We start from the raw sequence: 15836 nt of genomic DNA, 5'->3' as shown, positions 1-15836 counted from the left end.
CTGACACAGTGCTGTCTCAGTAACTGGGATACCAGTGTATGCTGACCCAGTGATGTCTCAGTAACTGGGATTCCAGTGTATGCTGACCCAGTGATGTCTCAGTAACTGGGATACCAGTGTATGCTGACCCAGTCCTGTCTCAGTAACTGGGATACCAGTGTATGCTGACCCAGTGATGTCTCAGTAACTGGGATACCAGTGTACACCAGATAAATATGCCAGACCTCTGTTTCCTGTTGGAAATGCAGATACACCTCGAAGGCCCCACAATCAAGCTCTCCAGTGAATTTCCTTACCTAGGTTTATGATGATAGTCTGAATTTGCAAGCTACCGAATGCTAATGGCCCTGGCATAGATGTGGGTTGGGAGGTAATTTGTGGCTTTGACAGTGATGGACGTTGTGAAAATTTTCCTGGAAAGGGGAGAGTGGATCAATAAGGAATTTAGTGGGGAATCTCCAGCAGAGAGCCGGCATTGACACAATGGGCCAAATGGCCTCCCTATGTGGTGTAACCATTCTATGGTTCTATGACATTATATCTCTGATCATTAAAATCTTTCCAAGGTCCTCTTCTCTCCCCATTTTGTTTTATATCTTGCAAGTGCCTACTTGGCTGGATTCTGTTCTCGAGAGTCCACGGCTACACCTGGCAGAATCCCGACTACAGTTTCTATAAACAGAATGCAAACGGTGACTTACATGTAATTCTGCTCTTGCTCAAGTTTGTTTGCTGAAAAAGAACGGAACTTGTTAGGCAATCATAATCGTTTCTACAGGTGACCTCCCACTACCAACAACACCGCAATAGGCAGGCGGATGCTTAGAAATAAATTAGAACTATCTGAAAAACCTACTAAAACAGAGAATGGCATGACGTGAGGACATCAGTGATCAGTCTACAATTCAGATAAAGAAAGAAACCAATTTGCGTTTCAACAGTAACAGGCGGCACAGTAGTTAGCACTGCTGCCTCACAGCTCCAGGGTCCTGGGTTCAATTCCGGCCTCAGGTGACTGTCTGTGCGGAGTCTGCACGTTCTCTCTGTGACTGTGTGGGTTTCCTCCGGGTGCTCCGGTTTCCTCCCACAGTCCAAAGATGTGCAGATTAGGTGGATTGGCCATGATAAATTGCCCCTTAGTTTCCAAAGGGTTCGGTCGGGTTACTGGGTTATGGGTATAGGATGGAGGCATGGGCTTGAGTAGGGTGCTCTTCCCAAGAGCCAGTGCATACCCGATCGGCCGAATGGTCTCCTTCTGCACTATGATTTTTTGTCCTTTCCCACCCACTGGGGAAGATTGCGGTAACATCATTGAACTTGTAATCCTGAGGCCCAGGCTAATTAATGCTCAGGTGACACAGGTTCAAATCCCACCATGCCAACTGGTGGAATTTAAATTTGGTGAATATAATCACAAAATTGCCATTCAAAACCCATCTTGTTCCTTTAGGAAAGGAAATCTAACTGGCCTACATAGAACATAGAACAGTACAGCACAGAACAGGCCCTTCGGCCCTCAATGTTGTGCCGAGCAATGATCACCCCACTCAAACACACGTATCCACCCTATACCCGTAACCCAACAACCCCCCCCTTAACCTTACTTTTTAGGACACTACGGGCAATTTAGCATGACCAATCCACCTAACTCGCACATCTTTGGACTGTGGGAGGAAACCGGAGCACCCGGAGGAAACCCACGCACACACGGGGAGGACGTGCAGACTCCGCACAGACAGTGACCCAAGCCGGAATCGAACCTGGGACCCTGGAGCTGTGAAGCATTTATGCTAACCACCATGCTACCGTGCTGCCCCATGTGACTCCAGAGCCACAGCAATGTGGTTGAGGGATTGGTAACAACTTGCCAGCGTCCCGTGTAAGAAAAAGGAATACTCCAGATGTCCCAATGTGTTTTGCAGCCAATTATGTACTTCTGAAATGCTGTATTAATGCAGGGAAACACAGCAATCAATTTGCACACAGTAAGATTACATAACATACGGCATGGTGGCACAGTGATTAGCACTGCTGCCTCACAGTGTCAGGGACCTGGGTTCAATTCCGGCCTCTGGTGACTGCGTGGAGTTTGCACATTCTCCCTGTTTCTTCGTGGGTTTCGCACATTCTCCCTATTTCTGTGTGTGTTTCCTCCGGGTGCTCCAGTTTCCTCCCACAGTCCGAAGGTGTACAGGTTAGGTGGATTGGCCATGATAAATTGCGCCTTAGTGTCGAAAGGTTAGGTGGGGTTCTGCGTGTTCTTTCGGAGGGTCGGTACAGACTCGATGAGCCGAATGGCCTCCTTCTGCACTGCAGCAATTCATTGATCTATTCTATGATCTATTCTATGAAGTATCAGTGAGGTAGATGATCTGTTCTGTGATAATGGTCAAGAGATAAATATTGGCCTGGACACCTGGGAGACTCCATTGTGCTTTTACAAATAGAGCCAGACACACCGAGTTGAGGGGTCAGACTGGACCCCAAAAGTGCAGCACCTCTTAGAAATATCAGCCTGGATTTTGCCATAAATAGTAAGAAGGAAGCCCTCAGTCTATATGACAGCCCACAAACCTCTGGAATGCATTTCAATATATTCACAAATCTCCCCTGGTGCTACTCAGGGGAAATCCAGCAATTCACTGCTTAATAAAGGGACATTATAACATGTAACATTAAATATACATCGGTTCCCCTAGATATAATCAATTGGCTTTCCTCAAGCAAATTGTGGGTTCACCTACAGTTAGATAGGGTTTGGTTCACCTAATGGATCAATAAAAAAGTGGGAGATATTCCAGGAACATTGGGCTAAAACTCAACTTCAGCAAGGGTACATGATGATAGGGGAAAGGAGGCTGTTGGCGATGACAAGTAGTCTATCACATTAGGGGGAGATGATGGCATTGTGTAATGTCTCTGGACTGGATCTCCCTCTGCAATCCAGACCTAACACTGGTAATATGAGTTCAAATCCCACCATGGCAGCTGGTAGAATTAAAATACAATTCATAAATAAATTTTGGCATTAAATGCTAATCTCAGTAATGGTGACAATTAAACTATCATCGATTATTGTAAAAGCCCATCTGGTTCACTGATGTCCTTTCGGAGAGGAGGCCTGCTTTGCTTACCCGCTCTTTCCTACACGTTATTCCAGATCCACAGTAATGTGGTTTACTTAACCTTTTGACATGGGCGGCATGGTAGCACAGTGGTTATCATGGTTGCTTCACCGCGCCAGGGCCCCAGGTTCGTTTCCCGCTTGGGTCACTGTGCAGAGTCTACACGTTCTCCCCCTGTCTGCATGGGTTTCCTCCGGGAGCTCCGGTTTCCTCCCACAGGTCCTGAAAGGCGTGCTGTTTGGTAATTTGGACATTCTGAATTCTCCCTCCGTGTACCTGAACAGGTGCTGGGACTTTTCACAGTAACTTCATTGCCGTGTTAATGTAAGCCTACTTGTGACAATAAAGATTATTATTAACTGCCCTCTAATGACCTCGCAAGCCAGTCAGTTCAAGAGTAATTGGGATGGGCAACAAGTGCTGGCCCAAAAGTAATTATTCTCCCATTTATACCTGGCTGTTAAATCTCAATTTACAGCCTGGTAGGGTCCTACACTTCTTGATAGGAATCAATCGCAGAATGACCCAATCTATTTCAGGTAAAGTAAAATTGCCCAGTAGATTTGGCTAGAATAAAATATATTTGCATATAATTAAGATTACATCTCTACCCTTGTCCTTTTCCCAGTCGTTAAATTTAAAGGATTAACTCTTCCTACATAACATTGGTGGACAACTTGCAGCCCGAGGGCCACATGCAGCCTTTCTGGGTACGGCCCACGAGACATTTTGTTGACCGTTGCCCACGTGCAGATTGGCCATATTCTGCTGGTTTTCATCCGTGTAGTATTTTTCTTCCGGTATGACTGGAGTGATGCTCACGTAAAGCAAGGACAAGTGAAGTGAGGTATGCGCAGATTGCTCATCACATTGACTGTGAGAGACATTGACTGTGAGAGACTGTGTCAAAATGTAAAGATTTATTTTGTTTTTACCATTTGAAGTTTTATTAATATATAAATAATTAAGCTCCTTATGAAATATTCAGTGTCTATTAAACATATTTAATCTTATTCATGGGGCCATGGTTAGTGAACAAGCCCAATCTCCACCTTGTGGCCCACTGTGATGGAGGGGGTCACTCATGCAGCCCACTCACCAGCTTAGATTGCCCATCACTACTCTATAATACAAGGGCTTAGGTACAGCCTGTGTACTAGTTCTTATGGTGTACTTTGACCAGAATTGGATAGTGTTAAAGGTGGTTCTGCCTGCTGTTAAATTGGATCTGACCAGAGCATTACACAGTTCAATCATGAACCTCCCTTTGACTTTTCTTGGATTTGAAAACAAAGTGATATTATGAAAATTATTGAGTTAAAACTTTAATTCACAACTACCTGCCTCCACTTACACTGCATTAAAATAACACTCTGGAAATTGTTCACTTACCAATAATTATGTTGCCGTAGCTTGGTGCATCTGCAGTTGGAAATGAGAAAACATTGGCAGTGGTGAGTCTTAATGGTGCCTCTCTCTTACCTTTAATATATTGAAAAAATCTCTTCCTATCTTCCTTTATGGTACAAAACATCACCGCAAGACAAACACAATCCTCACCTCTAGCAGAGTGGCATTTCTGAATATATCTTAAAGGAGCTATTCAAAAGATGGGATAACAGTGTACTGGGAGTGTGCTGTTTCCCGATAGAAACATTGCAACGGGAGGAGGGCAGTCGTCCCCTCGAGTCTATTCAATGAGATCATGGCTAATGTGCCACCTAACTTCATCTATCCGTCATTTCCCCATTTCCTTTATATCTTTGGTTAACATAAATCTATCCATCTCAGTTTTAAAATTAGTAAATGCCCTAGCTTCAAGTGTCATTTGCGAAGAGAGTTTAAACTTACGCCATCCTTTGTAGAAGTGCTTCCAAACTTCACCCCAGAAAGATATGGCTCTAATTTTAATACTAGGTTCTCTAGGTCTAGGCTCCTCAACCAGGGGAAATTTGTCTCCCCTTTCCTATTTGCTCCCCTTAATACCTTGAAAAGTTCAATCAAATTACCCCTTAACCTTCTAAACTCTAGGGAATACAACCCTAGATTCTGCAACTTCTCCAGGAAGTCCAGGTATTACTGTGGTAAATCTATGTTGTGTTCTCCACAAGGCCAGTACATCCTCCTGAAGGTATGGTGCCCTAAACTGCTCACAGTACTCCAGGTGTGGTCTACCCAAGGCTTTGTATTGTAAAACATGACTTCTACCTCCCAGTATTTTAGTCCTCTAGACATAAAGGTCAGCATTTTTTTGATCATTTTCTGAACTCCTCCATGACACTTTAATGATCTATGTACATGGATCCCAAAATCTGTTTCTAACTTTTCACCAGTTAGAAAGTACCCTGGTCTATCCTGTATAAACCCCAAATTGCCCATGTTGAACTCACGTGCCACAGTTTTGCCCATTCACTTATTCTATTAATATCAATATTTGTAAATTTATGTTTCCATCTACATGGCTTGCAGTGCCACCTATCTTGGAGTCATTGGAAAACCTGAACTTGTCTTTATATCCCATCATCTAAGTCGTCAATAAATACAGAGATAGTTGGGGGCTCAGCATAGATCTTTGCGGAACACCACTAGTCTCATTCTGCGCATAAGAATACCGGCCCATTATCCATACTCTCTGTTTCCTGCCACTCAGTCAATTTCCTAACCAGGCCAACAATTTGCCTTCAATTCCATGAACTTTAGATAATAGTTTCCTATGCAAATGCCTTCTGGAAGGTCATATAGATAACACGGATGGAATTCTCCGACCCCCCGCAGGGTCGGGGCATCGCCTGGGGCTGGCGTAAATTCCGCCCCCGCCGTGGCCGGAATTCTCCGCCACCCGGAAATCGGCGGGGGCGGGAATCGCGCCCCGCCGGTCGGCGGGCCCCCCGCGGCGATTCTCCGGCCCGTGATGGGCCGAAGTCCCACCGCTGTCAGGCCTCTCCCGCCAGCGTGGTTTAAACCACCTCTGTGCCGGCGGTATTGGCGGCACAAGTGGGCCCCCGGGGGGTGCCCCCATGGTGGCCTGGCCCGCGATCGGGGCCGCACCTTTGGGGAGACCCGATGCCGGAGTGGTTGGCAAGACTCCGCTATGCCGGGACCCCCCGCCCCGCCGGGTAGGGGAGAATTTCGCCCCATATTTCTGTCCAACACTTTAGTCACCCCCCTTAAATACATTCAATCAGATTCAATAGGCACAACCTACTCTTTACACAAATCTAATCTGGCTCTCTCTGAGCAACTGAAAATTTTCAAGTGTTCAGTCATCCTATCCTTAATCATAGACTCTAGTAATCCCCTGGATTCTTTCTCAGTCACTTTCACAAAATGCGGCGCTATGTGGAAATTTCCAATCTTAAAGTACGGCTCCCAAATCTGGAGAACTTGGGCAGGATTCCCCCGTCCCCCAGCTGCATGTTTTTCAGCGGTGTGTGGTTCACTGGCGGCGGGATGTTCTGTTCCGGCCACTGTTGATGGGAACTCCCATTGAAACCAGCTGGGAAACCCGCGGGAGGGGGTGCGTTGCCATAGACAACAGAGAATCCCAAAAGCTGGAGAATTCGGGCCCTTATTTAAAAGAAGTGACATGCCTCTTCTGACACTCTACTGTTGGATTATTAACCTGGCAGCTCCACATGACGGGGCAGGGAAAGTATGGGTGGCACAGATAGAGTAAGAAATACAGAAAAAAGGCAACAGAGGACAGACTTACAAAAAGGAATTGAGCATGAGCAATAAAACCAATGACAAAGGGATAGCAGAGTAAAAGGAAAAGTAGGTTATTAATAGAAACAGTGTTTTAAAGCAGGACAGAAAGAAGTGAAGACAGAACAAGAACATACAGTGCAGAAGGATGCCATTCGGCCCATCGAGTCTGGACCGACCCAGTTAAGCCCTCACTTCTACCCTATCCCCAGAACCCAATAACCCCTCCTAGCCTTTTTGGTCACTAAGGGTAATTTATCGTGGCCAATCCACCTAACAGAGTGGGTGTGAAGAAGTGAAGACAGAGTGGGTGTGACAGCAAAAGAATTAAAGGGCACAAGCAGAGCCAGAGGATGAGATCCAGTCCCGTGCACCATGGAGGTCACGGCGGGTGAAATTCCCACCCAAAGTCAACAGACCATAGGCTGATCCATCAATTTTTCTATCCCACCCGCGAAGATCCCTACAGTGGGTGGGACCACCAAATCCTACCTCGAGAGACTATTGGAATTTTTTTTGCCTGGGAAAAATAGGGTAGATGATCTACTAGTAGGTAAATAATTAACAGAGATTGTCCCAAGGAAGGGATTTTGAATCTGTTTCATACAAACCTTGTAAAACTTGTAAATCATTTGAGGCGGCCACATTCCTGAAAGAGGTTAGAAGCATGCTATTAAAGATTAATAACTTACATCTAGCACTTAGCAAATCAAAGATAAACAGGCACTCACATCAATCTCACACACACATAATGTATCCCATGTCAGCACCTTGAAAGGTTGTTGCTAGGATAGATGGTGAAATCTGAATTTTAAAAAAATCTCGAATCAAAAGTCTAATGATGATCATGTCGATTGTCGTAAAAATACATTTGGTTCACTAATGCCATTCAGGGAAGGAAACTGCTGTCTTACCTGGTCTAGCCTACATGTAACTCCAGACCCACAGCAAACTGGTTGATTCTTTAATGCCCTTTGAAATGGCCGAGCGAGACACCTAGTCCAAGAGGAATTAGGGATGGGAAACAGCCAGCAACAGCAACATCCCATGAATTAATTATTAAAAACCCCATGAAGCAGTCTTTGTCGTCTTTAGTATATTATCAGCAAGTTTTTACTTAACATTTACCTTTATAGAGGGTACCAAAATGGTCTTTACCTTTCACTGTCCATCTCTAAACTGACCCTAATTCTGGGTCATGTGCCTTCTTACATCATTACGTGGGGAGTATTGTAGTTGGTCCCACATTTAACCTTTTAGATACCAGACCCTACTACAACATGCACACACACCAAACACGTGCACAGACAGCAAACCACACACATGCCAAACCTGTGCACACACACCAAACCCATGCTCACACACATACCAAACATGCGCGCGCACACACTTTTGCATCTGGTCAACTCAGAGGGAAATTGAGGTTTTTTTTAAAAAACATTGTTTGATCATATCTTGCACTACATTTCTTACTCAGTCTTTGGTTCTGGCCTTGGTGTTTGTTCTGGTCGAGATACTGGAAAAAAGTTTAGACAACATTATACTCAGTGAAAATTAAAATTAATAGCAATTGAATTAATTTGTGTGTGGCAATACTAATTTAGTCTTTGATATATCAAGCAGTTTTCCACCAAGCTACATGAATGTGTCTGGGCCCAAATGTACTCCCCACCGCACCCACCTCCACCATCCCCCACCAAAACTAAAGCTTACCACATTTAACTTAGTATCAAAGTACATGTTTATCTCACTATTGTATCTTTCTCTCCGTTCTATCTTGGTGAGCAAAAACACCATCTTCTGATGTTTGCTACCTGTAACAATACCTTAATGTTTAAATGTTCGACACAGAGGAGAAATATTTATTGAACTATGAAGAGACAAGGAACTAGCATTTCACTCATCCTGACCCAAGTTCAGATGATGAACTCGAACATAATAATAATAATCTTCGTTGTCACAAGTAGGCTTACATTAACACGGCAATGAAGTTACTGTGAAAATCCCCTAGTCGCCCTGGGAGCAGAATGCTCCGGCATTCGGTGCAATCATGGCTGATCTTTGTTCTCAATTCCACTTTCCCGGCCTTCTCCCCAAATCCCTTGATTCCCTGAGATCCCCAAGGTCTGTCCACATTAGCCTTAAATATATTCAACAATAGAGTTTCCACAACCCTCTGGGGTAGAGAATTCCAAAGGGTGCTCAGGTCCCAGGTTGGCACTGCCGTGGGGTAGGTGGGCTTATCAGGTGGAGGTGGGGTGAGGAGGTGTTCTCGGGTGCCTCCCCGAGGTTGGGAGGGAGAGGGATGTTTGAACACGGAGGGGGTGGCGGGGTCGCTGAATGAGGTGGGGGTGGAGAAAGAGATCAGGTCTGCCAGAAAAAATGGTGCCCCGATCTGCGAGGAGCCTTTCCTGCTGACGAGCATCTCTAAAGGCAGCCTCGGCAGAGAGAAATCCCTGAGGCCCGAAAAATAACTGGGTGCTTCTTGGCGCTGTAGCCACCGAGAAATACCCTGCTAAATGTGCCCGAGCTGGACATAGATTTTTGTTTCCGGTTCAATAAGGCTCAGCTTAGTAAGATGATGTAGTTAATGGGAGAAGCCAGGGCTGAAGCAGTCAGGTGTTCAGTTTTAGATTGGGATGTGGACAGACATCCCATTAGATTGGGATGTGAAAACAGCGAGTTTTGAACAGGAGCAGTTTCTCTCAAAACAGCGAGTTAAAGATTTGAAGAGGACAGGAGCAGCTTCTCAAAAGCTGGCAGGTTAAACAGTAGTTTGAAGAATCTGCAAGGTTCCTGAAGAATCTCTCTTTCTCAAAGCTGGGTATTAAGCAAGTATTCCTTGGTCTGCTAACTGTATTGAAAAAGGATTTTGACCAGAGATGGGAGTTTCCTGAGTGGAGATATATATAGCCATTAGGAGTTATTGTTTCAATATATTGTTCAGCATTGTTTAACTGGTAATTGTAAGATATTGTCTTTAAGATATTAAATTTAGTAATACTGTGTTAATGATAAAGTTTGTTTCAATACACCATATCCCTATTTGTGTGTGGAATCATTCCTGGAGCAAAGTATTCTTTCCTCACAGTCTTACAAATTAAATTAAATATTGGGGTTTCTGTCCAGTAACTTAGCAACTGTTGGGGTCTGGTCCAGGATCATAATAGACTCTTGTAAATTTCAATGAGATCACGGGTGGAATTCTCCAGTCCCCCAGCCATGTGTTCCTTGGTGGTGCATCCTTGCGGGCAGCGGAATTCTCTGTTCATGCCACTGGCCAATGGGATTTCCCGTTGTGGCCACCGCATACCACCGAGGAAGCTGCTGGCGTGGATGTGCTGCCGGTGGAACGGAGAATCCTGCTGGTAGAGAATTCACCCCCATCTCTCATTCTTCTAAACCTCAAAGGCCACAGGCCCAGTTTACGCAGCCTCTTATCATAAGACAACCCTCTCAGAACAGGAAGCAAAAGAGTGAACCTTTGCTTCTAAGGCGAATACGTTGTGCCCTAAATTAGGTGCCAAAAAAAATCTTCTTCTCGGGGCGGCATAGTGGCGCAGTGGTCAAAACTGCTGCCTAGGGCAGCACGGTGGCACAGTGGTTAGTATTGCTGCCTCACGGCGCTGAGGACCCGGGTTTGATCCCGGCCCTGGGTCACTGCTTGTGTGGAGATTGCACATTCCCCCCCGTGTCTGTGTGGTTTCCTCCTCCACAACCCAAAGATGTGCAGGTTAGGTGGATTGGCCATGCTAAATTGCCCCCTAATTGGAAAAGAATTATTTGGTTCTGTAAATTAAAAAAAGAAAATCATATTCCCATGCAGACAGAAGATTTAGCTGTGATACTAAAATTTGCTCTTTTTTTTTTAAATGTGTCTGCGTGGGTTTCCTCCGGGTGTTGCGGTTTCTTCCTACAGTCCAAAGATGTGCAGGTTAGGTGGACTGGCCATGCTAAATTACCCCTTAGTGTCCAATAATAAATGTCAAGCTATGATCTAGGTCCACTATAACTTTCAAAAAGGAACTGGAAATATATATTTAATGACAAAAATTGCAGAATAATTGGATATTTTCACTAAAGAGTCAATACACATGATGGATCAAAAAGCCTCCTTGTACTGTATGATTCTATAATTTACCTGGATATTAATATTTTTCATATCATTGTATGTTAATATTTATTTACCTGTATATGATCTTACTACTTCGAATCGCTTGCTGTCTTCATTCCTAAAAAGAGATGTTAAATTGTATGAAAACGGAACATTTCTCTCCAGTTTATTAATAATAATAATAATAATCTTCATTAGTGTCACAAGTAGGCTTACATTACAATGAGGTTACTGTGAAAATCCCCTAGTCACCACACTCTGGCGCCTGTTCGGGTACACGGAGGGAGAATTCAAAATGCCCAATTCACCCAACAAGCACATTTTTCAGGACTTGTGGGAGGAAACCGGAGCACCCAGAGGAAACCCACGCAGACACGGGGAGAACGTGCAGACTCTGCACAGACAGTGACCCAAGCCGGGAATCAAACCTGGGACCCTGGCGCTGTGAAGCAACAGTACTAACCATGTGCTACCGTGGTTTAGAGACTGAAAACTCAAGTTTGGTAGGCAGAAATCCAATATCAATTTTTTTTAAAGTATGAGACAGTACCCCATTCTTACAAGCATGTTGTAGCTTGGAGATATGGATAGTGATGGTAGAGGGTCCAACATTCTTCCCATTACATGGGTGGCCAGGAACCTGTCCTGCTCTTACCACCTGGCATTTTTGTGTGTTGAAAGGATTTGCAGGTTGATAATCAACTTGTTCAGCACGTTATGAACTCACCTTCATCGAAACAGAAATAGAAAGTAGGAGCAAGAGTAGGTAGGCCATTTGGCCCCGGGAGCCTACCCCACCATTCAATAAGGCCGTGGCTGATCCTCTATCTGACCATCATACTCCCAACTCTCTCCCCATACCCTTTAACGCCTTGGCCATCAGGTCCTTGAGTGGGACTCAAACTCAGAGCTTTGGGCTCAAAGTCAGGGAAGCTACCCTGTGCACCACAATCCTACACTTATTGGATCAATATTGTGCCAATTTTGAACAGAGTAGTTAGTGTATACTGATCATTTACTGATCAACACTGGGTCAATTTCTGACGGAGCACATCATATCAATCACACAGATACTTGGGGCGCGATTCTCCCGAGTTACGAAAAATCGGGAAGCTGGCGTCAAAAACGGGCGCGTTTGACACCAGCCTCCGCCCCCCCGACCGGGAACCGATTCTGCTCCCCGGTCGGGGCTAGCATCGCGCGACCGTGAACTCCGGCATCGCGGGCTTAACGAATTTTGTTAAGCCCGCTAGCCAAAGTTAGCGAAGGCTGACGCGTCAGATGACGTCAGCCGCACATGCGCGGATTGGACGACTCCAACCCGCGTATGCGCGGATGACGTCATCACGCATATGCGTGAAACCCGCGCATGCGCGGGCCGGTATGCCCCTCAGTCGCCCCGCGAATGGATCCAGCGGGGCGGCGGAGGGAGAAAGAGTGCGCGGGTTAAGTACCCGCTGCCCGCGATCGGTGGGCACCGATCGCGGGCCCATGGCACCCTTGGCACGGCCGTGGTACGGCCATGCCAATCGGTGCCATGGTTCCCCAGATCGGGACTTTACGGCCGTTTTTACGAACGGTCAGACCAGGTGTGTTTTACGTTCATAAAAACGGCCGTAAAGGCCTTGGAAATCGGCCCATCGGCCAGGGGTGAATCGCTGCTCGCCGTAAAAAAACGGCGAGCAGCGATTCGTGTCGGGGGGCGGGCGTGGGGGGGGGGGGGGAGAATAGCGGGAGGGCATCGGACCAGCGTGTTCGTAAAAATTTACGCCGCCCGCTATTCTCCAATTTTTCGTAAGTCCGGAGAATTGCGCCCTTGATGTTTTCGTAATGCCCACCATATAAAACAGCACTGCAGTTTTGAGCTTTGTAATCCAACTGCCACTTACATGTTGACACTCTGGCCTTTTCTCCTGGTCTCTTGTCTGATTATAGCTGCGGATGTAGAAAGAAGATCTGTTAGTTCATGAAGCTTTTCCTAAACTAAAAGTAATGGCCCTTTACTCGTTTCACCTCTCCTTACCTGGCAGAAACTCTCTAACCAGCTGAAAATTTCCAAGCTCTTCAGCCATGCTTGGAGGCCTTGTGGTGTTGTGTCAGTACCTCTACCACTGGGCCAGAAACTCCAGGTTCGAGTCCAGCACCAGGACATGTTAGTCACAGAACGAGTGTTCATAACAGGGTTCAACGAGCTGATAATCAGCTCAGAAATCCTTCCACCACTTCCCCCACTAACACAATCCTTAATTATAGACCCTTGGTAATTTCTTGACACCAGCTGTTTGGGTAACTGATCTAGAATTTTAGGATTTCCCTCTCCCACCATTCTTAAATAGCACAGTGTCATGTGCAACATGCTAATCAAAAGGTACAGTTTCTGAATCTAAAGAACTTTGGAAGATTGTGGTTAGAATTCTGCAATATTTTCAGGTAACAGGTGAAAGCCCTGCGCATCTTTGAGTTGTGGGGGTGAGAACCACGTGGAGACGATAAGAATGTGCAAACTCCACACGGACAGTAACCCGAGACTGGGATCGAACCTGGGTCCTCGGTGCCGTGAGGCAGCAGTGCTAACCACTGCCGCCCAGGAAAGATAATATAATGAAGGAGAAAATAAAAAGTACCAGAAACCATAAACATAAAAATTAATATTCAACGTGGATTTCAATGGGAAAGTGTTGCTTGACCAACCTCATTGAATTCTTTGAAGAGGTAAGAGATAAGTGTAGACAATGGTAATGCAATAGATGTAATATATCTAGATTTCCAGCAATCCTTCAATAAGGTAGCACAGAACAGACTAATGAATAAAGTCAGAACATGTGGAGCCAGGGGTAATTGGCCAAAGGTCAGTTGGCACCCTCTCCATTGAAGAGAGACAATTGGTTATTGGCTTATGGTTATTGGTTATGGTGAGACAAGTGCAATGTGTCCAAGTTTGCAGACGACACTAAGATGAATGGTAAAGCAAAAAGTGCAGAGGATACTGGAAGTCTGCAGAGGGATTTGGATAGGTTAAGTGAATGGGCTAGGGTCTGGCAGATGGAATACAATGTTGACAAATGTGAGGTTATCCATTTTGGTAGGAATAACAGCAAAAGGGATTATTATTTAAATGATCAATATTAAAGCATGCTGCTGTGCTGAGAGACCTGGGTGTGCTAGTGCATGAGTCGCAAAAAGTTGGTTTACAGGTGCAACGGGTGATTAAGAAGGCAAATGGAGTTTTGTCCTTAATTGCTAGAGGGATGGAGTTGAAGACTAGGGAATTTAGAAGGATGCGGGGGGATCTTATAGAAACATAAATTTATGAAGGGAATAGATCGGATAGATGGGGGCAGGTTGTTTCCACTGGCGAGTGAAAGCAAAACCAGGGGGCATAGCCTCAAAATAAGGGGAAGGAGATTTAGGACTGAGTTTAGGAGAAACTTCTTCACCCAAAGGGTTGTGAATCTATGGAATTCCTTGCCCAGTGAAGCAGTTGAGACTCCTTCATTAAATATTTTTAAGATAAAGAGAGATCGTTTTTTGAAGAATAAAGGGATTAAGGGTTATGGTGTTCGGGCCGGAAAGTGGAGCTGAGTCCATGAAAGATCAGCCATGATCTCATTGAATGGCGGAGCACGCTTGAGGGGCCAGGTGGCCTACTCCTGCTCCTAGTTCTTATGTTCTTATATATAACTGAAGGGGCAACACACTGCAAGCATGGGGCAAGATGAAGAGTCAGGCCTTCAAAAAAACTCCATTAAAGCTGGTAAGCAGATTAAACCCACACTTTTTCCATAGAATTTGTACAGTGCAGAAGGAGGCCATTTGTCTCATCGAGTCTGCATCGAACAGCACGGTAGCATGGTGGTTAGCATAAATGCTTCACAGCTCCAGGGTCCCAGGTTCGGTTCCCGGCTGGGTCACTGTCTGTGCGGAGTCTGCACATTCTCCCCGTGTGTGCGTGGGTTTCCTCCGGGTGCTCCGGTTTCCTCCCACAGTCCAAAGATGTGCGGGTTAGGTGGATTGGCCATGCTAAATTGCCCGTAGTGTCCTAAAAAGTAAGGTTAAGGGGTGTGGGGTTGTTGGGTTACGGGTATAGGGTGGATACATGGGTTTGAGTAGTGTGATCATGGCTCGGCACAACATCGAGGGCCGAAGGGCCTGTTCTGTGCTGTACTGTTCTATGTTCTATGAACCTCTGAAAGAGTGCCCAACCTAAGCCCACTCCCCGACCCAACCCCCTACCCCTATAACCCCAGTTAACCTGCACATCTTTGGACACTAAGGGACAATTTAGCAGAGCACATCTTTGGACTGCGGGAAGAAACCAGAGCAGCCGGAAGAAACCCACGCAGGCACGGGGAGAACGTGCAAACTCCACACTGTCACCCGAGGTCGGAATTGAACCCGGGTCCCTGCCACTGTGAGGCAGCAGTGCTAACCACCATGCCACCCTCATCATTCTACATTAGACTCTTGCAATCTAGCCAACTAAGCTAGCAAACTGCCCACAATGGAGACCGAGGACAAGTAGCAAAGTAGAAAGATATCTGGCTAAGACAGAAAACAGAGTGCCGGGGTAAAGGGTAGCTTTTCAGAGTGACAGAAGGTAGAAAATGGGGTTGCACAAGGATCAGTGCTGGGACCACTGTGTTGTTCACAATTCATATTAATAATTTAGACATCAGAAGCAAAATACTGGTTTCCAAATTTGCAGATGACACTTAATTAGAGGGGATATTTAATACTGAAGAGGATTACAACAAATTACAAGACAATATTAATAAACATGCAGAATGGGCATACGTAATGGGCAGAATTCTGGGAGGCCTAGATAGAGTGGAGGTGGAGAAGATGTTTCCACTAGTAGGAGAGACTAGAACCCGAGGGCACAGCCTCAGACT

General features: G+C 45.6%; 1 protein-coding gene across 2 annotated transcripts in view; it reads right to left on the bottom strand.

Moving 5' to 3' along the window:
- LOC119974867 (linker for activation of T-cells family member 2-like) overlaps positions 1-15836 on the bottom strand; it is a 168763-nt gene that overhangs the window by 11518 nt on the left and 141409 nt on the right. For both annotated transcript variants that reach the window (XM_038814190.1, XM_038814191.1), the window contains exons 3-8: positions 12834-12879; positions 11019-11062; positions 8304-8346; positions 7442-7479; positions 4518-4547; positions 702-732 (exon numbers count right to left, since the gene is read on the bottom strand). In XM_038814190.1, coding sequence (XP_038670118.1) covers positions 702-732; positions 4518-4547; positions 7442-7479; positions 8304-8346; positions 11019-11062; positions 12834-12879 — 232 coding nt within the window. The remainder of the gene's footprint in view (positions 1-701; positions 733-4517; positions 4548-7441; positions 7480-8303; positions 8347-11018; positions 11063-12833; positions 12880-15836) is intronic.

This window comes from Scyliorhinus canicula, chromosome 12 (assembly GCF_902713615.1).
Source record: "Scyliorhinus canicula chromosome 12, sScyCan1.1, whole genome shotgun sequence".
NCBI classification, from domain to species: domain Eukaryota; kingdom Metazoa; phylum Chordata; class Chondrichthyes; order Carcharhiniformes; family Scyliorhinidae; genus Scyliorhinus; species Scyliorhinus canicula.
The sequence above is the reverse complement of the archived record's forward strand: the minus strand, read 5'-3'. Positions and strand labels throughout refer to the sequence as shown.